Below are 23,762 nucleotides of genomic sequence, written 5' to 3'. Positions count from 1 at the left end.
CGGGGCCACAGCTCCTGCCAGGAGCCTGCTCCAGCGCGGGCTTCCCCCGGGGTCCCAGCCTCCTTGGGGCACATCCCCTGCTCCGGCGTGGGCTCCTCCCCGGGTGCAGGGGGACCCCTGCTCCCCGTGGGCCTCCATGGGTGCAGGGCACAGCTGCCTCGCCATGGGCTGCACCCGGGGTGCAGGGGAATCTCTGCTCCGTGCCCGGAGCACCTCCTGCCCTCCTCCTGCACGGACCTGGGTGCCTGCAGGGCCGTTTCTCTCACACGTGCTCACTCCTCTCTCCCGCTGCTGTTTTTTCCAGCAGGCTTTTTTCCCCCTTCTTAAAAATGTTATCCCAGAGGCGCTACCACCGTCGCGGATGGGCTCGGCCTCGGCCAGCGGTGGGTCCGTCTTGGAGCCGGCTGGCGTTGGCTCTGTCGGACACTGGGGAAGCTTCTGGCAGCTTCTCACAGAAGCCCCCCCTGTAGCCCCCTGCTACCAAAACCTTGCCACGCAAACGCAATACAGGTAAGCCCATACAAGGGGACAGCAGTTAACAGCCAGATTGAATTAAGTATGTCGTGTCTAGATTAGGACACCACCCATCCCTTCATTTTCTTCTTATATATTCTGTTGATTTGTAGAATCATTTCGCCTAATACGTGGTTTGCCTAATAGGTACTTTTTTTCTTTATCCTAGTAAGGGCCAGGCATTTACTGTCTAAGATTACAGCACTTGCTCTGAATTTGGGTAAGAAATAGTATTCTTATAAGATAGTTTCCCAAGGTCATAAATCAGGTTCACGGCCAAACCAATAATAGTAGGACACCTTTCCTTTCATTCCTGTTTTAATTAGGCTACGCAGTGTTGAAATAGCTCCAGACTGGTGGTGAAGCCATTTGCTTAGAACATGTAAGCCTGAAAACACTGGTGTAGGGACTGTTGCTGTATGGTAGAAGGAGACTGCTTGCTTCATTTAGTGCTTCTGAGATGGTTCTAAATTTTTAGGTTCCTATGTTTTTTAAAAAAACACCTATTTTATAGGTTGTGATCAATCTCATAGTAGGTGGGTCTATTAATATATTACAAAGAATAAGGATTTTGCAGTAGAAGCTTTAAAAAAGATTATAGATAATACATTCTCAACTATAAATGCATGACATAAAATCGCTTTTGTACAAAAACAGGTAAAGCATTGCCCTACATTAAAATTTCTTTGTGGTGAAGTATAGTTAAGTGTAACACCTTATATTTGACCTGGTATTCCTTAATACAGACTTAAGGTACAAAATGCTGAATAATCAAGAAGAAAAGCAAGTTGAGAAGACTTTTTAGTATTAGTTTGTAGATTTTTTTTTTTTTTTGCTTATTGTTTGTCAGCATGACCATTTTGCTCTGAAAACGATAATTTTAGGCTAGTTAGGGTAAGAGTTAATAAATGGTAGGAGATAATGTTCCAAGTGTTAGTCACAAAGACACATGCATACTATTCTGAATGTGTTGTACCGAGAACAATAATATTACAACTCATCTATAGTTCCCATTTTCTTTTCTAAAACGTTACCAAAACAAGTTATTTATAAACTAAACGAGCAGTATTCCCCATGTGGGGTTTTTTTGTTTTTGTTTTTACTACCAAAAATGTACTTTTTTGCGGCCTCTCTAAATGTGCATTAGTTCTTCAGACCATCTGGGATGGTTATAAAATCTCTTCATGTACTTCTAATATCACATAATTCTGAACAACTCTTTAATTTTTTTTTTTTTAACTTAATGTGAATTGTCATTAAATTGCCTTTCTAAAGTAGAGCGTGCAGTCTGTGAAAACTGAAGTGTACCGTTATCATCATCTGTAATGTTTTCCAAGTATGCCCTCCATCCATGACAAAAAGGGAAGCCCGAGTTTAGGGACTGGCAGTTGTGTGGCAGCGTGAGTCCAGTAATTAGAGGGAAAGGCTTCTAGACAGACTGAGAGAAAAAATTTAAGATACACTTGAGAGTAAAACAGGCTTTGTTGCACTCTCTTTCAGAGTTGCCTAAGTGCTTGATGGTCTGTATGCAGCCTCAAAAGAAGTGTCCTTTACTCGCGCAGAAATCTTTCCATTCCAAAGCGCTATTTTGTTTTGGTCGAGTACTTCAGAAGATTTAAAGAAATTGCAGATTTTTTTTTTTTAAATGGATGTTTTATGCTGTTTTACATGTGGTTATTTTTACTGGTTTAAATAGTCGTTTGCATTAATGTGGTGATACCCTTTCACTCACTGCTCAAGAGAGTGCTCACCTGCATGTCCTTGTAGAACAGGTTAGCGCTTTTTTGGTTTTTTAGCAATAACAGTTAAATCGAAAGTCAGAAGTTAATAAATTAATGTGTTCAGAGAAATAGTAGAGATGGTAAAGGTGAGTGGATTGAGCTTCCGGTAAATATTCAAAAGTTCCTGCAACCTGTAAAACAGGGACAGAAAATGTTATTTCCTGGTGCTCTCAGAAGACAGTTTTGAAAGTAACAGGGAGATAACAAGCGAGATGGACGGAAGCCTGTGTCCTTTACCTGGGTTAAGTTCGGCAGGGGGTAGCGCAGCGCAGCGCGGAGGCCCGTATCCGGCAGCAGATGGGGTGCGATGACTGGAGGTGGCGGCTGGCAGGTTCGAGGGGCGCGACAGCGTCCGGGGGGAAGCGGTGACAAACAGCCCGGAGCGCTGGCGGCTGCCGCCGGGCTGGAGGGGCGGCTGGCTGCTTGCAGCTAGAAAAGGCACTTCTCTCAGGAAACTGTAGAAGCTTTGGGAGGAGAAAATCGGAAGTAAACAGCATAAAATGAGAGGGAATAACATACACATTATGAAGCGGTATAGCTTTTTAAAAAAAGCATAGGATAAAGGTGTTGCCTTTTTACTGTAACGAGTATGTATACACAAGACTAACGGTTCCTGGTGCCTAAAACTGTCTAGTGCAAATTCCTAGGGTAATACTTTTTATAAATTATGAATACTCATACAAGCAGATCAAGAAATGATCTGATCCTACGTGGTTGTTTTTGACAAAATACAGGATACGCAGCGTATGTGCACGTGGCTGATTTAATGCAAGCTTTGCATAAGCATGTAGATCTGTTACAGTCAATGGACCTGTTTGTTTCTAAAGTTGTAGGTGAAATTTTGCTATTGTTTTTTGCGTTTTATATCCCCAAAGCTTACATTTTTGGTAATAAAGTAAAGATTTTGCTATTCTTACCTGTTCAGCTTCTGACAAAGTAGAATCTTAAATGAATTTTTTGCTATCTTCATGTCATAGCAGTATTACCACTCAGACTTTCTTGAGTTTTGTAAATACTTTTAAATGGTAAAAACCATTTAAAACAGGCTTTTTATTATTATTATTAACAGGGTCCTTAGTGCCTTTTTGTCAGTAAGGCTGCATCTATTAATTTACTCAGGGTTTAACAAAATTGTATGGTTTTTATTTACTTTGATACTCTCTTGCAGAAAGAAATGCTTAAGCAATAACTGAGTTTCTCATGTAGGTGTGTATTAATTGCAACTAAACATAATTTCTTTCAAGCTTGTTAAATTGGCGAGATATATAGGTAACTTCAAGTTTTACTTGTATTTTAACAGTGAAAGCAAGTTGAATACATTGGTGCAGAAACTTCATGACTTCTTGGCTCAGTCATCGGAAGAATCTGAGGACGCAAACTCTCCTCCAGCATTATCTAAAAACAAAACCATAGGTAAAAAGATATTTTACGTTTTCATTTTGAATGTATACATGATTCTAAAGTCAAATGACTTTGTGTTGATATTTCACTATATCGCACTTCACTGGAGCAATTATGCAAAGTCCTAATGTGATTTCAGTGGTGATATCTTAACAAATATCCAACAGGCCTTTGATACAGTATTTTTTTTCAGTTCTGAATCTTTTCTAAATGTGGAAAAAAGCTAATCCTACTGGTAATTTACCTTCTGTGAAACGTGAGATGACAAACATGTACACATGTGCTGTGGTAGGGGTTCCTTGTTCAGCTTTCCTGTACGTGTAAGTGCAGTATCTTGTTTTTTCTGCTGAAGTAAAGCTTTTGCAGTCCTTGTAGTTGTGAAGAAGTTCTGGAGATTATGCTTTCATAATTATTTGAAAAAGATTTCTACATGTAATCTGGAAACATGAGAAAACAATATAATACTTTGGAAAAAAACTTTGAGTCCTACACTAGGTTGAATTTGGTATTAGAAATTTTTACTTACAAGTTAGAAATAGGTAAAGGATTTTAAACATTTTGATTACAGTCATAAAAAGTGAAATTATTTCATAACACTACTGAATAAAGCTTGTTTGCAAATTTAACTAGGTTAAATCTGTTCCCTTGTTTAACTAGGACTGGATACAGGTGCAAAACCTTTCAGTCTCTGCTGTTTAATGAGCTAAAAGTTGTGCTGAAGTGATAGAGTACAGGAGAATGAGAGTGTGTTGGCTGTGTTACGGAGTTTGTTTTCAAACTCCTGGTGTCCTAAGTAATAAACTTACATAGGTGTTTTGGTGTGCAGTTGTTATCTTTTAATGTTTTGTCTTGAGAGAGAGTCTGCTGCCATGTGGTGCTAACCTCCTTGTGTCAGCATCAAACTGAACTGTTAACACAGGAAAAAGAAATTATTCATGTGATACTTCAGCAGAATAATAAATTAAACTGTGATGTAGATGCATCTCAAAGTGAAATTTTCCTGAGGAGCACACTGGGAAAGAGAAATCTTTTTGCTTTACCCTGTGTAGTTACGGAGTAAAACTTGGCTCCTGGCCTTAAAATACAGATTTACTTTGAAATAGGTGCACTTACACATGTTTCAGGGTTGTTTTTGAGATCTCAGATTTTATTTTTTAAAAAAGAACATATTACAGTTGAAAAGTCAAGAATTAAATACTTAAATATTAGGAAATGCCAGAATTAACTGTGCAAATTTACTTCCCCTCCCAGCTTTCTGTGCATAGTGGTAGTGTCTTCAGCAACTGTGCTTTTTTTTTAAATCCACAGGATGCTCATTCAGTGTACAAGCGATAAATGTGATTGGGGCCAAATCAGGTTTATATACTAATGGAACTCATTTTGTTCCAGCATTTGGAGGATACGTGAACTACTAGGTGGAGTGTTGTGAGGAGGGAGATGATGATGAAGATGGTTAAGTGTGGCTCAAGAGAGTTGGAACATGTCCGTGCCACACACACAGGTCAATTAAAATATGAGCACTTCCATCTTGTGCACTGCTGCGGAGCTGAACTGTACCATAATGCTTATGTGCTAGGAATAAGTAAAGTGAAATTGCACTGGTAACTTTCATTCTGGCTTTTCTTAATTTTTGAGGACTCGATTTTACAGCCTTAATAATGTTTCTTTATCCTCTCGGCATTCAAATGGGATGTCTCACTCCTCTACATTGCGTGGGTGCCAGCAGGAGAATAACTGAGAGCGTAGGAGAGACCGACTTCCTGCTCTTGTTTCAAGTGACCAGCCCCTGCCCTGGAGCAGCAGTCGCAGGGGAAATCCTGTGCTGTCGTAGCCCTGAAAGGGCTGGAGTGTGTGCGGCTGGGTCAGCACTAGGAGCTGTGCGGGCGTGCAGCACGCTCGGTCATTCTGTGGGGATGGCACATGTGCGGTCCGGTCACACCTAGACACTGACAGGGGAGCATGTTCAGTTGCTTTTGGGAATAGCGCATGTGCAGTCTGGTTAGCAGTCTGAATGCAGAATCTGCAGAGATTGCAGCTGCCAGAATCAAAGGAATCTCTACTGAGCGTGTACAAACTGGTATTTTCCATATATTTATCACTTGGGCAAAACTGGTCGAGTAGAAGGTAGGCAGTGTCTAGTCTCCAGAAGAAATGTCGCCCTTCTTCCAAATTTCAGGTTCTTTCCTCAGAATGGGAGAATGCCTGTAATACTCCAGAGAAGAAATTCCAGGTACTTAAAAGGGCCAAAAAATTGTGTCTGTTCCCATTTTTTATTTCCACCTACCTTAGCTTCACATGCAGAAAAGGCTGGATAATTTGGGCTAAAATTTACCCAAACAATTCAGCCTGGGTCAAATACCCAGCATTAAATTTTCTGATCAAAGTGATTTAATTTTTTAAAGTGTAAAAGAAAATGGTTTGGTTTTCCCAGAACTGAAGTGTAAGGTTATAGTAAGTTGCAATGCTAGCAGTCTTATGTTAAAATCACAAATGGTCATGATACATATCCTGTAATTATACTACCGCTTTACTTGCATGTTTCTCAGTAGTGCATCTATCAAAATACTGCAGTTATTAAGTCTTTTGAGCAACTTCATACAAGTATCACTGAATCACTGAACTTGAAACTTTTCCCTTCCGTTACCTGGACTGGTGGATGGAACAGATACTAATAGGTTGCGTGTCTTTAGCTTGTATATTCCACAGTTACCAAGATTGAGAAATGGGAATTTTCTGTCGTACCCTGTATCAAATGGGATTTTTGTCTGTGGTTCCATGATCCCAGATTTAATATTGTGTTTTTAATGTCAAGATGTGTAAGAGAAAATACTTAAAGTAACTTCTTAGAGATTAAAAAAAGGCACTGACTATATTATTTCTGTGTATACAGTTGCACTTTCATTTCTTCAGTATTCCTTCAGCTATGGGAAAGCTGTCTTTCAGCCTGTCGGCGACTTAAAATAATTTCTAAATGATTTCTGTAAAATTTATGCTATACAGTGGACTGTGTTTTGTTGTGCAGCAGTTGGTCTCTGAAAGTCACACAGTCATCTTTATTCATGCTGGTGAAACATAAACAATGCTATGACATACAATGTGAAGAACTTTTGATATTTCTTGCATTTCAGTGGATTCCGTTAATTTCTCTCCACAGGTAAAAGTAGAGAACCTAAAAGTAGTCCAGCTTCAATGGAGAACAGTAGAGAAGAGGTAGGAATAAAAATGCTTTTGAATTTTAGTTGCATGACTAGTGCAGAATGGCTAGTATAGGAAATGCTGAGTTCATTTTGTTGCTTTTACAATAAATACTTAAAGAATATTGTCAGAACTGTGCACTAAATGTCATCGTATCTGCTGAACAGAAACACTAGCTGTAAAATATTTTAAAATAAATGTAAGATTAAATTTGAAATTTTGAATTATACTCACTTTGATTTAGGCATATGCAAGCAATCCTGTTCCCCCCCCCCCCTTTCTTTATTTCTAAATTATTGAAATACACTAATTTACTTGGACGACTTTGTTGTCTTTCTGATGGACGATAATTCTGGGGAAGAATGTCTCTAACACAGTTTAGTGAGTTAGGTTTTACTTACCTGAGGTATGTGATTGCATTTTTGTTCAGAAATGCAAAGGGTCATTAATTGATTCAGATTGAGTATATTGCAGAGTGAGTTTTTCTTTTTAAAGAAATCCGGTTAATATTCTTTTATAAGTATATATATTCTGTTCTTTGGCTTATGTGTAAGCGGGCTCTTAATTATTTTTGGTTTAAAAGAATCGGTCTCTATCTCATATTTGTACTTACACCCTGTTATTCGGGTAACAGTAGGTACTTGGTTGTCCTTTTAGGCACATATGCTTCCTTTTTTTAAAAAAGAAAAAAAAAGGAGATACGGGATCTTTATTAAACATGGGCAAATTTCTTCTATACGGTGTGTTACATACGTGAAAGACATTTTTCATGGGGTACATCTTACTAAGATCTGCTCTCCTATTGGAAACATTCTGGCTGACAATGTTAATCTGTAGAGGAAGCACAAGTGCCAGTGTCCCGCCTTACTTTGCCTTTATTGCAGTAAATTCAGGTATTTATTTGATACTGTCTAAACCTAGTTATGATATGTGTGCACAAACCTCTGAAAAGTCACCTTTTCCGTAAAGACAGCCAGCCCTTTCTGGCATACGAGCCAGATAACAAGTGTCTGTGTTCTGCTGGCAGTTCTTGGGTGCATACTAGTGATAGCTCCCTAGTGCCAGCCTTCAAGAACCCTCCCTATCTGTATGTCAGCAAAGGTGATGGTTTCTTCACATAGAATGAAAAACATTCGTAGACCTGCATAAGCTACTGCAGCACTAAGTGCTGCGAGGAATGCTGGTGAATTGTAAAAAAGTGAAAATGCACAGCAAGGTGGAGGCAGGTGGGTACCTGTGAGTTAGGCCATTCTTCCCTGTGCTAATCATAGAATCGTTTAGGTTGGAAAAGACCTTTAATCATGGAAGTTAACATTGCAGCGAAGATACACAGAGCAAGAGGCCCCAGAACTGTCGATGGTTAGGAGCGAGCAGTGATCATGAGCCTTTCTCAGTCCCTTCTCCAGAAAGCTGAGAGAACTTTCAGCAGGTAGTGCAAGTTGAGAATTGCAAGGAGAGAATTCCCTCAATTTCATGAAGACTCGGTGCTTGAGATACGTGCAGTGTTTCTCTCTGAACGTCTCAACTTACAACAGTAATAACTTCTTTTAAGCTACATACATAGGGAGGTTAGTGAGCATTAGTGACTTAGCTTAGAGTTTGGTGACACCTATTTTTAAATCTGTTTTTAAAAGAATAATGACTTCTTGGATTCTTACTACTGATTTGAAACTCCATAGATTTAGTTTAACTGAACTGGCATGACTATTGAAATTATGTGTTACTTTTTGTTAATGCTTTTCCTGCCTTTTTTTGGGGTGTGGGGGGGGAAGAACGCTGGTGACTTCTGAGATGTGTTCTAGTTAATATAAGAAACTGGTTTTGTTGACAGGTCACTTAGTCACAAATGTGTTGACTTCTTAATTTTTTTCTGTTTTTAGGGCAGTAGTTCTTCAGAAAGAACCAAATCCTTAGGATCATCACGTTCAAAAAGGTTGGTTTGGAAAATAAAAATAAATTACTGTTTGGCATGTGAAACTATAGCAAAGTCCGTGCACTACGTCAGATGCTTTTAGTGTACACCAGTATAAATCCATTAAGTTAGCAGAGTGCTGGTAAAAAAAAAAAAGCCTCATAGTGCACTTAAAATGCAAACCATCCTTCAGGGTCAAAGGTTAAGATCGTACAGGTTGATTTTTATTAACAAAGACAGTAAGATTATCCTGTATCTTCAGGACAAAGGTGTTTATACAATTGTTCCTTCACTCTTGCTGTTTCTACATGCAGGATTCTTCCAAAAATGTAAATTGGGTCATATGGAAAAAAGGCTTTATATACCTTACTGTTGGGAGAGTGTAGAATCAAAACGTGCTATTAAGTTGGCCTGTGCATAAACTGCCATTTGCTGTATCTCTGCTTAATCCTTTTTTGCTCTTTGATTTAAAAAAGTATGGAGTTAACTGTTTATTACCAACCAGTTTGAACCTACAGGAGACAAATTATTTGTGACCTAAGTAACAGCAGACTTACTCCAGTAAAACTACTCATTTTTTGCTCTCAGCTGATGCTCATTCAAGTTGTGTCCTTCATACTTTTTTTTAAATCCTAGTATACTGTACAGATAGGTGAGCTCTTCTAAATGCACAGTTTCAACAGCTGTCGCCTTACTGCTTTTTAGAAGTGTTGTATATCTCTTTTCACTCTGCTTTTTATCCAAGTTTATTTTATCATGTCTGCTGGAATTAAGTAATATCCTTCATTCTCGCTTTTCTATTTGTCTTGATTCCATATTTGCAAGCATGGTTTTATATTTGGCTTTAATTTCTCCCTCATCTTCTGAATACAGTGTCCTCCTGAACTCTTTTTCATTTATATAATTTTTACAGTCTTGGTTTTTTGCTTCCTGTCTATCAGTAAAGGTATTTTCACTCATATATTTATCATACTGTGCGTGACAAAAACAGTATCCTGCAGTAGTTCATCTATTAACCTTCAGACTACTGAAAATTATGCTTAACATTCTTTTTTTTTTTTTTTCTCTCTCCTCCCTGCCCTGACATAGTAAATTCATTTTAATGGATTCAGTTCTGAATTACATTTGCATGAAATTCTGGCAACTGGTCTTTTTATTCAACAGTCAGCTTTTCCATTTCTTTCTGCATTTTCTTTATTTCCTTGCAAGCATCTTTTCTGCAAAGCTGCTTTTTGTCATTTGCTAGTATCTGTGTGTTCTCTTTGCGCTGCCTGTTAAACTTGGAATGATACGTGAAATTTCTGAGCAGGCATTCACTTGTGTTTCTTTCAGGCTTTTTTCCTAAAAGTGCGACTTTCCTGCATACCTTCTCAAAAACACATCAAACCTTGATTTTACAAAAAAAATACAGCAAGCCTGTGAAAGAAGAATACTTTATTATTGTATCTTTTTATTTCACATAGGAGGGGAGAATTCCTAACAAGAAAATTAGCCTACAACTTACTGTAGTAACTCAGAGCATCCCATCTCATAATGTCTTAAATGAATTTAAAAAGGACATAGGTTTCCCCAATTAGTACCATGTTTTGCTTGCAAAGTGCCAGACTTACCTGTATTGCAATATGTAATATTTGTCATGGTATGGGTTTTTTTCTGTCTGTGCAGGAAACCTACAATTGTAACAAAATATGTTGGATCAGATGATGAACAAATCTTAGATGAAACTGTAAATGAAGATATTTCAAATGAAAACTCAGAAAACGATGTTGATATGAAAAGCTTGCCTAAAGGTAGTTCATGTCTGTCTTTGTTTCTGAATTCAGCAAATTAGCCAAGATTATGATGCAGCATAAATAATTAACTAGAATGCACATGTATTAGTAAAATGCCTGTCTTAGGTTCTGTTGGCTTTTATATATAAACATACACGCTCGTGCACGAACGTACATACACGCACACCCTGTGCACACACATTTAAAAGAGGAAACCAAGCACCTTTAGTTTTGAACCCAGCATACTTTAATCTGTGGGCATGCCAGGATGTGCTGGTGGCTTAATTTCAAATGTCTACTGACATCTGTATAAAACCAACATGAAACGGGGGGAATGATTTATTTCTAGTCTTCTGTAGAAGTCTCAAACTCTGTCACTTGCAAGTCTTATTTATTTTACTGTTCTGTCTTTGAGGCTATTAACAATTAGATCAACAAAAGCAAAACTAAATCTCGGGAGGAGATGTCATTGGATCTATTTTTAAGCACCCTTTTAAAACATCTAATACTATAAGCGTACATCCTGCTCTTCTTAACTATAGCGTGAGTTTGATTAATCTCTTCCACTTCTTACCTGTGAAAGTTACAGGAGAAATTAGAGGGAACGCTGCTGTTTACTGCATGAGTAGCAGTATTTAAAGCAGTCGCTTCAAAATTATGTTTTCAGAATATTAGATTATTTCCCATGTTCTCACAACGAAAGTATGAAAACTGAGCTCTTAAGTAGGAAAGATGGTTTTTCATTCACATAGTTTTGATTAGTACTCTTCTCTGTTGAAACAAAGAAGTGAATTTCTGAAGTTTGTGAAAGGTTTTATTCTATTGCTTTTTAATTTATTTCATGCCGGAATACATTAAGATCAGGGAAACTGGATAGAAGGGGGAAAAGAGAGAGAAAAGAGTAGTTACTCTAAGGCTTTTGATAGATTTAAGTGACCTAACTAAAATCCTTTATTTGTAGCATTGCACTGTGAATTCCTGTACTACACAAACCCAGCAGTATGCCAGTCCTGTTCTGCATGTGCCACATCAGGGCAGAGAGGGCAGAATTTGCTTCTCATGGCCCATTCAGTCTTTGGCTTTTGTCCTGCAGCTGCAAAACAGACATAGTTTGAAGTGTGTGGTGGGGGTTTTTTTGTTTGTTTTTGGTTTTTTTTCTGTGAACATCTGTGCATTCAAAACTTTGTTGAGTTTTAGTCAACAGATTGCACTTTTTTTTTGAAGGTACTATGTTGGCTTTATTTAAACGGGACTTTTGCACTTCATTTGGATGTGTAATGGTTTCCAATTTCTAAATAAAATTATTCTAGGTACAGTGGTTGTACAGCCTGAGCCAGTGCTGAATGAAGACAAAGATGATTTTAAAGGGCCTGAATTTAGAAGCAGAAATGCCGTTAAAATGAAACCTGAAGCTCCCAAAAAGCGTGGAGGTAAATACAATTTAAAACATTTATTAAAACGGGTTTAAATTGTTGCTTATGACCACATTTGGTACATCTAAAAATTGTTAATATTTCTAATAAATTATCCTAAAAATACCTCCACTCTTCTGGCTTTTTGTTCATTAAGGATTCTAGCTGGCTGAAATTAGCCTCCATTGCTGCCCCTGCAGTGCAGCAGTGAAAGCTAAGATGAGTTCTCATTAAAGTTCTTACTTTCAGTAGCTGTAGGATGCATCATTAGGTACTCGATGTGGACCCTTCTTGCTTTGTATTCAGAACAGTTGCTTGGTTGCGACCAGGTGTTACAGGTATTCCTTTTTTAAGGAATTATATTGGAACACCATTGGTACGGGAACGCTCACTGACTCACCAGGAAGGCTTGAGCAGGGACATGTATAGGCATATTATCAATCAGTGAGCTAACAAGGAACCTAAAACCTCTAGCAATTCAAAGACTTTTTTGTTTTGTTTTTAAATTGTGGGAAATTCCCTACCAGTGGGCCCTTCTAAGGATTGTCTTTGAAAAGCTGCAGTGCCAGCTGGTGTTCCATAACCGCTGCTAAAACTGAGAAGTTAGGTAGGTAACAGAAATTCATCTCTCTCTTTTTTTTTTCCCAAAACTAAAGGAGAGGGAGGATTATGTATAAAGTAGCCAGTAAGAAGGCAGATATTTTTGTTACTACTAGCAATATCTTAGTTCACACACCTACAGCAGTACCCAGGATATTCAGACAAACACCTCTGGTACGCACTATTCATTCTTCCCATTGTATCATTTGAGATACTTGCTCTCTTCTAAAGTGTTATAGTAATTTCATAAGTGCTGTTTCTCCATCTGTGGTTGAAGAGGAGTAAAATGTGACTGTGTGGAAATGTGCTTGTGCATACGTATGGGCTCACGCATGATCTTAATCGCATTTTGAACATCTTTTATAAATTATTAATCTTGGAAAGTCAGTTCTGTTCTGTTCATGCAAGATGTCCTGTTCAGCATATAGGAATGCTTTTTCCATTTTTGTTTATAACAATTTTACAAGAGTTCCAACATAAATGTTCAGGGGTATAGTGTTAAAAAGGTAGGACTCTTCTGCTTGAGCTCTGTGGCCTGTGTCTGCATCCCCAGGACAATTCGTATGACCTGTCCTTCCATTTCTTTTTTTCTCCATCCCTAGAGAATTTGCAGGCTTTCCTTTGTCTAATTTGGACTGGTTACTAATTTACTGGTGCCTGACATAAGATAAGTTTTGGAAGGGACATAAAGAGTTTGTTTAAGCCATACCTTTATCCAGGGCAAGCTCTGCTGTATCTTTGTCACTACTAATAATCTTTGACTTAATTTTAAAGCTATCCAGTATTAGCGTTAAGCTCCAGTCAACTTTCAGGGAAACGGGAGGGGTACTGCCTGCTCCTGTGCTGTCCCCATTTCCAGACCAGGAAAGATAGCCAGGCGAGGGACATGGCTGCAGTCTACCTTGAGAGCAGCTGGATTAGGAATGTATCAAAATAGTTTTATTTTGTGAAAGAACAGAAGAGGTAGTGCAGATCCATTTATTCGACACCTGCATGCAGCAAGTCTAGTTACCTGAAGTGGCACTTAGCTTTCTCTTGCTGCTAGAATGAGGTGCCTAGCCTGTGCACGTACACAGTTAAGCGTTACTGGTTTAAGCAGGTAAGCGTGTAGTCCCAACTTACTTAAGATCCTGAACTCTATGCACGGTGCAAGTAAATAAATAATAACAATAAAATAAAAAACGCCAGTCCATCTTGTTCTTTGTGGAGTGCACCTTCGCATTTTTATTAGGAGTTATATGTCCTGTTTATATTAGAAATAGTAGTTGTAATAGAACTCTTTCTAGCATCCAAATGCTCTTATCCAAGACCGTGAGAGGCATTGTGTCAGTCCTTATTTTCAAGTTTTGTGTCTGCAGAATGGTTATGGTTCTATTTTTGCTAATAAACATATAGTTAGGAATGTTTTTTAAGTAAATATTTTCTTGGTATTAATGAGTAGTTGTTTCATTTCTTTGGATCATCATCATTTGTAGTAGTAACATGGTTTACAAAGGTTTGCTTCATAAATTATCCTCTGTTTTTTTCTGGTGCCAACTTGCAGATTTTAGGAAGGAGGCAGTAGTGCTTCCTCTTAAAGTTGCAGAAAAGGGGAAGGTGGTTTGGGAGTTCACAGCAATAGCTTGTTGTCCCTCAGGTGGCTGTTGCCCTCTGTGATTCTTACTCCCATTCAAGGACTGTGATGTTTGAAAAAGCCTGGGTAGGCTTCTGTGCTGCTTGGTATAATAGAACGTGGTATTCTTTTCCAAGTAGTACGATACGATGGTTATGTTTATTTGAGGTTTACCAGCAGCGTTTGAAATGTGTTTGAGCTGGTTTTGAGGTCATAAGAGGTGCTTTGCAAGTTCACGGGCTCTGCGGTACATGCAACCGTGCATGCACTGGAGTTGAAAACAACAAATCTTGTATTCAAGCTTTCAGACCTGCTATTTTCACTGAATTGTAAGGGTGTATTAGTTGTTCTTACTGGCCTGTAGGCTGTTTGAGATTGTGCTTCAATAGGAAATTGCTAGTAACTTATATTGTGTCTTGAGAATGTTCATTCAGTTCCTTAACGTTGTGGTGTTGGTGCTTGGTTCTAATTCTGTGGTAGTGATTATTTAAAAAAAAAAAAAAAAAAAAAAGTCTGTACTCCAGACTGTAGCCATTAAGTTAACCATTTGAGTTAATTTCCTTATACTGCTTACTGAACATGACAGCAAAGGACAAGTCACAGTTAAGTGATCCCGTATCAAACCTCTATCTGCTTGATCCCAAATTAAGTTTTTGGAGGTGTATGAACTGAGTGTATGTTCTTTCACAAATTATTTTCCTTTTTCTTGAAAGCATCACTGCTGTTGAAAACAGAAGGGTCTCATAGTATTAATTAGTTGATTTAACAGCCTGGCATATAGTGAGCCTCCCAACCCCAAGTTCACCACCTTTCAAAGTGAGTTGGGGGACTGACATTAAAGAAATGCTTTCTTGACCGAATGTAGATGCAGCAGCACACTGGTACGCAAACTGTGGGAGCAATCAGCAAGATGGTGAGAACACATGTATTACAGCAAAATTGTAGTTTAAAAAACCCCAAAACGAACACACCCACCCACCCACAAAACCCACCATCAAGAAGGGAACAAAAAGTGAAAAAAGATTTTTCAGGCACTATTATAACGATTTCGTGCATCTTCTGTAATGGTTTCCCATATTTTTCTTTGAGAAACTAAAACTGTATGTGAAAGGAATACCATAATACAAACATGAAAATCATATTTTATGAACAAAGATTAAATGAGGAAGGTTATACGGAATATCAGGGCTGCTTTGAAAGAGTTTTAGCGATGACTCTTATTTAGGTGTGTTCTCATGAGGTGACTAGTTAATCCAAATTAAATCTCTCAAAGGAAAAAAAATTGTATCTTGGCCCCAAGTGGAGTATAGGAACTAGAGGAAAATTCTTTCAGTCTTTAAATGGCGAGTGGTTACAGAAAGATTTTTTTTCCTAATGCTGGGTGGTAAAGTAATAAAGGCATATGAAAAACCTAACAGGCCAAAATACTGTAAGAAAATGAAATAGGTATATACAGATTTCTTAAAAAAATAAAAATGAAAACAATTAATGTGTGGTTTATAATCCTCTCTATAGAGGAAGGACTACATGGAATTGTAAGCTGTACAGCTTGTGGGCAACAGGTGAACCATTTTCAAAAGGATTCAATCTATAGACATCCTACACTGAAAGTTCTTATTTGTAAGGTATGTGGTAAACAGTTCTACAGTTTGTACTGTTTGTTTTTGTTTGAAATGTCATATTAGTTGATTTGGGTGGGATTTTTGTGGGAGTAGTTCTTGTTTATTAGACAATAAACTTTTTAGTCATTAACCGTTAGAATTAAGGAAACTAAAAGCAGAAAAGGAAAAGGCAAATACAGCTTACAAATTTATATTCCTATTTTCTTATACCCCAGTTAAACTCATTGTGGTTTCTTTGTAATTTATTTTTACAGTTTTAAGGCTATAACTTTAGTGAATTTTTTTTGTTAAATGAACTGTCTGAAATTTCTGCCTACTTATAATATATCGTAAGAGCAGATTAAATTCTGGATCTCCCGGTAAAGCATTGGATTTAAAACAATGTCGGAATAAGAAGCGGAGAAGTAGCTTCAAAGCCATCTCAGTTTCACTTGTGTACAGCTCCTGGACTGTTAATTTATGGCAGCCTCTGCAATGATGGCCTAGTCGGTAACCCCAAACCAGCATCTGGGTCTTCAGCTCCATGGTTTCATGGTGGCTTCAGTTAGGCCCTAAGTTGCCTGCGATGGGAAGAGGTGGGGAACAGGCGAGGAAGGAAACATCCCTACCTCCTGTTTTGGAGACCTCTTTTAATTGTCAAAGAGATATCTCTGTATCTCTCTATATCTCTATAGTTGTAGAGAAAAAGCAGCTTACAAGACGACTGTTTTCAGTCTTCCTTGAAGTCCTAACTCTTGCTCCTAGACTTGAAAATCCTTAACGTGTAGCTGTACATGTTCTTGCGATGCATGCAAGTTACCTGATCCGTTTTTGAAACTTGTTTAGGGTGTTGGGTTCAATAGCAGCTCTTGACTGTGAGCTCTGCTAGATAATTATATCACGTGTTGTTTCCCATAAATTTTCTGTATCTTTATTTAATTGAACATGGCCTTATGTTAATGTGAGAGCGAGGAATGGAAGTCCCTGATCTGCGTACTCCATGTCTTCCATTAGTTAGTGTGCCTAGTTCTTTCCTTATTTTTCTCCTACTTAGGTAAACAGTCCCAGACTTGAGAAGCTGTTTTCCTTTGACTATAAATGTTCTGTCAAGTGTCTAAACATCAGCTTTACTGGTTTTGCTTTGTTGTTTGTTTTTCTTTAGTTTAGTTTAGTTTAGTTGAACAGGTGTATAACTCTGTTCTGGATAAAGGGGCATCATCATTTTAAATTCAGGTGCTGAAGCCTCTTCTGGATTCTGAATTCACCGATTCACTGGGTAAAAGGACAGAATTTAGCTAATAGCTTGTATTAATCCCTGTTCAAAGTAGAGCTTCAAGTCTGGGAGAACTTTCTTAACTAGCAATGGGAAAAAAACCCCACACCTTCAAAATTCGGTTTAAAGAATTCAGCAACTGAAGCCACTGCTACTACTAGCTGAGTCCTGTGGGTTTTTTCTTACGATTACCACTTTTTCAGTTGCTTAGTTTGCACCTGGAAGTTGAAGCCTTGGATGTTAACATCAGGATAAATACTGAAGACCTTTTTATTTAAAGCTTTATGGGATCGATTGCTAACATAAGGAGCATGCAGTTGAAAATTGTAATTTATGTAGGATTAATTGTGTCAGGGAAGATGTGGTGTTGATTTACCTAGGAAATAGATGGAAAAAGCTTGCAGATTTGAAGAGAAACATTCAGTTGATGTTTGAAAACATGCAAATACGTAGCCATCAAACAAAAGCCTATTTAATTTTCAAATAAACCTTGAGCCATCTAAATAAGAAGTCATGGTTTAGGACCTGTTGTATCTATGGAAGATGTTTTTTAGATTAACTCAAATGTAAAAGAGTTAGAATGCTGAAGACCTTGCAGCTGCTGCTTTTAACGGCTTGCTTCTAAGACATGCTGAAATCATAGGAATTACTGAAGTCCAGCTGAGATTTAATAAAAAATTCTTTGTCCTGTCTCTTTCTTTACAGACTTGCTACAAGTATTACATGAGCGATGACATTAGCCGTGATTCAGATGGAATGGATGAACAGTGTAGGTAAGTGTACAAAAACTGAAATAATGCCCACAGCTCTTCTGTTTTGTTTTGTTTTCCTTGCAATAATGAAATTATTGACAGATAAAGGCCAGTACATAAGAGTTTAATCAACAATTGTTTCTCACCAAGAAATGCTCAACCCCAGGGTTTTTGTAAATATTTGATTGTTATTTTAGTAGTTAACAGGAAAACATTTTATAAAGAAATCCAATAGCAAACACTTGCAAGACATCATGTTTTTAACTAAATAGCCTGTCACCTTACAAATACTTTAAAGGTAGGGATAGAATCTGACATTCTAAACCTTGGGAGCCACAGAAACTTACTTTTCCAGATGCGTCTCCCACTTTTGAGATACTAAAGTACCTCTCTGTCCTTATGTCGAATAGCTAAATGTGTAATCTAGTCAAAATTGTGCAGTTTGTGCCTGTGAGCTTACTTGTCAGCTGCTTTTCAGGTCTTCATCAAAGACACTGCAATCTAGATGTAGATCAAAAAACTTTTTTTTTTTTTTCCCGTAAGTGCCTGCAGTAGTAATCTACCAGTTAAGGCTAGAAAGACTTAAGCTAATTTGTTTTGCTGTAAAAGAAAAGAAATCACTTTTTTTTAAATCTCAGAAGAACCGTGGAAAATAAAATTTAATTAATTTCTTCTGTTATTTAAAATCGGTGCTGAAATTGTGTTTGGATACTGTTGACCATTTCAGCTTTGTGAACTGTTAATCTGATACCTTAATTTTCTGACTTTCCAATTCTCAACTGAGTGCTTTTCAGTCATGCTTTTAATAATGTTTTCAATTAATGGCTGTCTGTTGTCCACCTGAATTTTTAAAATGCAAATTCTATATCAAATAGTGAAAAATATGTAAACTCCTCAAATTTCTCACCTTGCTGATGTGGAGATAAGACTCTTACATTTCTTATGTCTCATTTCAGGTGGTGTGCTGAAGGTGGAAATTTGATTTGCTGTGACTTTTGCCATAACGCCTTCTGTAAAAAGTGCATTTTGCGCAACCTGGGTCGAAAGGAGCTGTCGACTATACTGGATGAAAATAACCAGTGGCACTGCTATATTTGCCATCCGGAGCCTTTGTTGGACTTGGTCACTGCATGTGACAGTGTCTTTGAAAATTTAGAACAGTTACTGCAACAAAACAAAAAAAAGATGAGAGTTGAAAATGAAAAAAGTAAAATATATGACCACACAGTCAAGTTTTCTCCAAAGAGAAATAATTCAAATTGTAATGGTGAAGAAAAAAAACTAGATGATTCGTATTCAGGTTCACTAACATATTCTTATAAAGCACTAATGGTGCCAAAAGACTTGCTTAAGAAAACAAAAAAACTGGTTGAAACTACAGCAAATCTGAATTCTAGCTTTGTAAGCTTTTTGAAAAACGCTGCAGAAAATGTAGAAATAAGCCCAACTGTGCAACTTTGTCAGCTAAAAGCATTTAAATCTGTGTTGAGTGACATGAAAAAAGCTCATCTGGCACTTGAAGAAGGTCTGAACCTGGAGATTCAAGCTTTGAATGTTAAAATCAAAGATAAAAATACCAAAGAGAAAAAAACTGATGTTAGATCAGAAACAAATGAGGTGAAAAAAGATGAAGGAAAGGAACATGTGGCATTAAAAGAGGATGACGCCGTAAAGACACAGAAAAAAGTTGTATCGGAACAGCCTGACGGCGAGCCCATGGATCAAAGTGTTCCAACAGCGCAACAAACAGATAACAAGCGTACTTCTGGTGAAGATAAAAGGTCTGGCAGAAGTGAAGAACCTCAGTATGAACCTAATAGTACAGAGGCTTTAGACATGGATATAGTGTCCATTCCCTCATCTGTTCCTGAAGATATTTTTGAGACTCTAGAATCTGGTATGGAGGTTCAGATTACATCAGATGAGCAAGACAGTGGAAATACAGGAACAGATCATGAGACTCTAAATTCAAATACAAAATTGAACACTCCTATGAAAGATACCAAAGGTGGTACTAAGTTAAAATCATCCGCTAAAGGAACAAAAGAATTGATTGTAAAATTGACTCCTGTTTCCCTTTCAGAGTCTACAGTTAAAGCTGAAGATCAAGACGGCAATCTAGAAAAGGGAAGTAAGGATGTCAATGTAACACCTAGAGCAGAAAACTGTGATTCTGTAAAACAAAATCATAATGCTGGCAGTGAACCTTCCACAGAGAACGAAACTGTCTCACTTGTAGAGGAATCTGATCTCAGGAGATCACCACGTGTGAAGACCACACCTCTAAGGCGCCAAACAGACATCAATCCTTTAACATCCAATTCAGAAGAAGATAGCAATGACACATGTAATGAAAAACGTAAGAGAAAATCATCAAAACAGCCACGGAGGAAAAATGATAAAAGAAATTCTTCTGACAGTACTGTTGATGGTCCTAGCCCTAATAAACTTTCTAAATCAAAAAAGCCATATATATTAGACCATAGCTCAGATTCTGATGAGATGCCAGCTGTTCTTAAAGAAGTAGCTATGATGAGTCACAGTTCTTCAGATATCGATAGCAATAGTGAAGCACCAACGAATGATCAGAAGACTTCAAATTTTCTAAAGAATCAACCAGTAAAGGATGAAAATGGAAAACGAAAAAGAAAAAGCTCCAGTTCTGGTTCAGATTTAGATGCTAAGAGAGGCAAATCAGCTAAAAATTCTGCTGCTGCTAAAAAGAAACGACAAAACTATTCAGATTCTTCAAACTATGATTCTGAATTAGAAAAAGAAATAAAAATTCTGAGTAAAATTGAGTCTGCAAAAAAAGCTAAGAAAAAATACTCACGAAAAGAAGATAGTTATGATTCTTCTGAAGAAGACCAGAGGAAAAAAGTAAGTAGTAAGAGAAAGATAAATTTGAAGAAACAGAGAGAGAAATCTTCTGAAGATGATGATGCTGAAAAGTCTTCCCTGGAGAAGGAGACTAATCATTCTTCTAAAGATAAAAAAATTGGTAAGGGGTCAGCTGCTAAGGAAAGGCTAAACAGAGACTTAAAAGAAAAAACTGTAAAGGGAAAGCATGATGAGTCTTCTGATGTTGAGAAGTCTTTACTGGAGAAAGAGGAGAGTTGTCCGAAAGGCGTGAAGCTAACTGAAGTGAAGAAGAGCAAGGATTTAAAGAAGAAAAAGGCACAGGAAGATTCTTCTTCAGAGAGTACTGAGAAATCTGCAAAGAAAGAGCACAATTTTGATTCTTCAAAAGACAGATTCAAGAACAAAAAAGAATCAGAAAGCAAAGCAAAGAAATCTGAAAAATTGAAAAAGAAAAGTTACAAGAAAGAACAAGATGATTCCTCTTCTGATGTTGAAAAGTCATCTCCGGAGAAAGGAAGTTGCAATTCTTCTGAAAATGACAAAACTAAAAATGAACCTGTGTTTAAAGAAAAGACAAGTAGGAATTTAAGAGAGAGAGTATCTCAAAGAGTAGAGATTGATTTATCCTCTGATGCTGAGAAATCTCCCCTAAAAGAGGAGAGTTCTTCTGAAGATGCTGTGCGGAGTAAAAAACAAACTGAAACTAAAGAAAAGAAAAAAATAAGTCACAAAAAGAAAATTTCCAAGAAAGAACAGAATGCCTCATTGTCCTCTTCTGATGAGGAGTCTTATGAAGACAGTAAGAAAAAGATCAAAAGAGGGTCAATGAAAGAAAGTAAAAAGAGTAACTTAAAAAAGAAAGTGTCAAAAAAGAAGGTGGTTGTCACTTCCTCTTCCTCATCTGATAAGGAAGAAAATGATGAACAGAATTCAACAGGTGATGGAAGCAGTGATGAGCAGAAAATTATGCCAGTGACTGAAAACTTAATGCTGTCTGCTGGTACAGGATTTTGTCAGTCATCAGGTGTGCAAAAGATGTTCATCTACATGTCTTATTAACACGCTCACAGGAAATTTAGAACAGCTGGGTAACAATAACCTAGAAGTGAAAATATTCATAAGTAGATAATTACACATTTAAATGTTTGCAGTCAGTTAGGTTTTCCGATACTGATTCGGAAGCATCCATTTCAATTTGTGCAGCTTGTCACTTGGGGAAAAAAGGGCGTCACTGGAAATGGAGAAGCTTGAGAAGCTATAATCTGTAATTCCAGCAGGTATTTCCTCGCAGCACAGCGTTCAAAAGCCTGTTCCTGTCTTTGGCTGCCCAGGTACTATTTAGCAGAAGCTGATTTTAAGCAGTAGGTATCCCGTGAATTCAAATTTGTCAGCTCACCGTTATGCACTAGAGATGACTCTGAAGACTTGTGGCACTGTAGTATACATTTCAAAAATCAAGTAGATGATCTTTGTGCCTCGCGAGACCCATGTAGCCTTAGAGCAGCTGGTATCAGTTAACAGAAATCTGTCATTGCTTACTGTTTTCATAGCTGGTTTAATAGTAATAATTCTTTTTTGACTACTTTATCACTGTATTATATCTTTGGGAAACTCGAAAGAAATTCAGAACTGCTGAATTTGAACACTTGGGTTTAAAGAACTTAGAAGGGTAGTTTTCACAGTACTTGGACAGTACACTTTTTTTAAATAAATGAATTTTCAACTAGAAAAAACGAAATCTATTGTTTTAATTACCGTGACAGATAAATTGTTTCCTCGTTGTTTGCTTCTAATGATGTTTCATAGAACTTTCTGTCCATGACTTTACGGTAACTGTTGGCTCAGATAACAGTAGTTTGCGAAACTGCAACTAAACGAAAAATGAATAAAATAGCAATATGTTTATGGAGATAGCAGAAGGGACATAATTGAATTTTGGCTTTCCCGAAAAGCCCTTGTAGGCAGACACTAAATGCAAAATGAGGTGACTGTTATTTGTAGTTTCTTTAAAAAAGAAAAAAAAAAATCTACAAAAAGCCCCAAACAAACAAAACACCCAGATTTTAAATTAAACACAGCATTCCTCCTTTTCCCTACCAACTTGATGCTGACCCACTTCTTGCCTAAGTTTTCCTGCAGTTTAGCTTCTGGAGAGTTGTTAATCTTTGCAGATGCAAAGGTGGCTTTTCACAGGAGCTGTGCTTCTTTGCATTTAGAGCCCTGTAAGAAAGCAAACTTTGATTAATGGTGTTTTGCGTCATTGTAGAGTAACAGTTGGGAAGTAAGTTTCTTATTCTGCATATTATGCAGCCCTGTAATGTTTGGTTTTCGAGGTCCTCTGATGAAGTAAGTTTAGTTGCGTCTCTGTGCGTGTAATACTGGGACTTTTAGGCTTTTCCTTGCAGGCTGCCAAAACAGTGTTTTCCCCACTGATGTCGCTGCTGGGGGAGATTGCAAATAATGAACGGTTTGCATAGTAATGAACTAGCGTCTTGCGTGTGGTAGCTGTCATGGCTGTTAAAAGACTTCCCGTAAATAAGACGATTGATGGTACTCAGAGCAACAGTTCTCAGCATCACTGGACCATCAAAGAATTTAAAACTAAAATTGCTCATGTACAGTGTATGTTCATAGACTTGTTATTGAAATGGCCCAGGAGGAAAAAGTTGGCTGTAATAATATATCAGAAGGTGTCTGAGGCAGCGGGAGTGATTGTTTTATTTGCAAGTCACAAGTGGAAAGATTGGATAATTACTGGATGGGAGACGGATAACAGTGTACAAATGGGAAAAATGAGATGGTGATGTGGGATGATTGATGATACAGTTAGAGAGAAGTGGTTTGGTGTAGCCTGGAGAGAGAATGCTAAAAATGGAGAGTCTTAATTGCTGTCTTCTAATCACCTAATGGGTAGTTATAGAGAAGGCTGAGCCAGATGCATGACGAAAGGATGAGAGGCCATGGATACAAGTTTTGGCAAGGAAAACTCTAGATACTAGGAGAAAATTCTTTACATTGAGGATGGTCAAAGCCTGAAACTGGTTGCCCTGTCAAATTTTGGAATTTCTTTCCTTGG

General features: G+C 37.7%; 1 protein-coding gene across 8 annotated transcripts in view; it reads left to right on the top strand.

Annotated features, from left to right (window-relative positions):
• The window catches only part of ATRX (ATRX chromatin remodeler), an 89,422-nt gene that overhangs the window by 10,831 nt on the left and 54,829 nt on the right, over window positions 1-23,762 (top strand). For 4 of the 8 annotated variants that reach the window (XM_075720749.1, XM_075720746.1, XM_075720745.1 and 1 more), the window contains exons 2-9: window positions 3,595-3,707; window positions 6,850-6,905; window positions 8,771-8,823; window positions 10,468-10,592; window positions 11,885-12,004; window positions 15,714-15,823; window positions 17,778-17,845; window positions 18,781-21,710. In XM_075720749.1, the coding sequence (XP_075576864.1) occupies window positions 6,885-6,905; window positions 8,771-8,823; window positions 10,468-10,592; window positions 11,885-12,004; window positions 15,714-15,823; window positions 17,778-17,845; window positions 18,781-21,710 (3,427 nt within the window). In that variant the 5' untranslated portion in view covers window positions 3,595-3,707; window positions 6,850-6,884. Of the gene's footprint in view, window positions 1-3,484; window positions 3,501-3,594; window positions 3,708-5,816; window positions 5,926-6,849; window positions 6,906-8,770; window positions 8,824-10,467; window positions 10,593-11,884; window positions 12,005-15,713; window positions 15,824-17,777; window positions 17,846-18,780; window positions 21,711-23,762 lie in introns of those variants that run through there. The other 4 variants (XM_075720750.1, XM_075720748.1, XM_075720747.1 and 1 more) reach the window with 4 other exon arrangements.

Source organism: Pelecanus crispus, chromosome 13, assembly GCF_030463565.1.
Source record: "Pelecanus crispus isolate bPelCri1 chromosome 13, bPelCri1.pri, whole genome shotgun sequence".
Classification (NCBI taxonomy): Eukaryota; Metazoa; Chordata; class Aves; order Pelecaniformes; family Pelecanidae; genus Pelecanus; species Pelecanus crispus.
The sequence above is the reverse complement of the archived record's forward strand: the minus strand, read 5'-3'. Positions and strand labels throughout refer to the sequence as shown.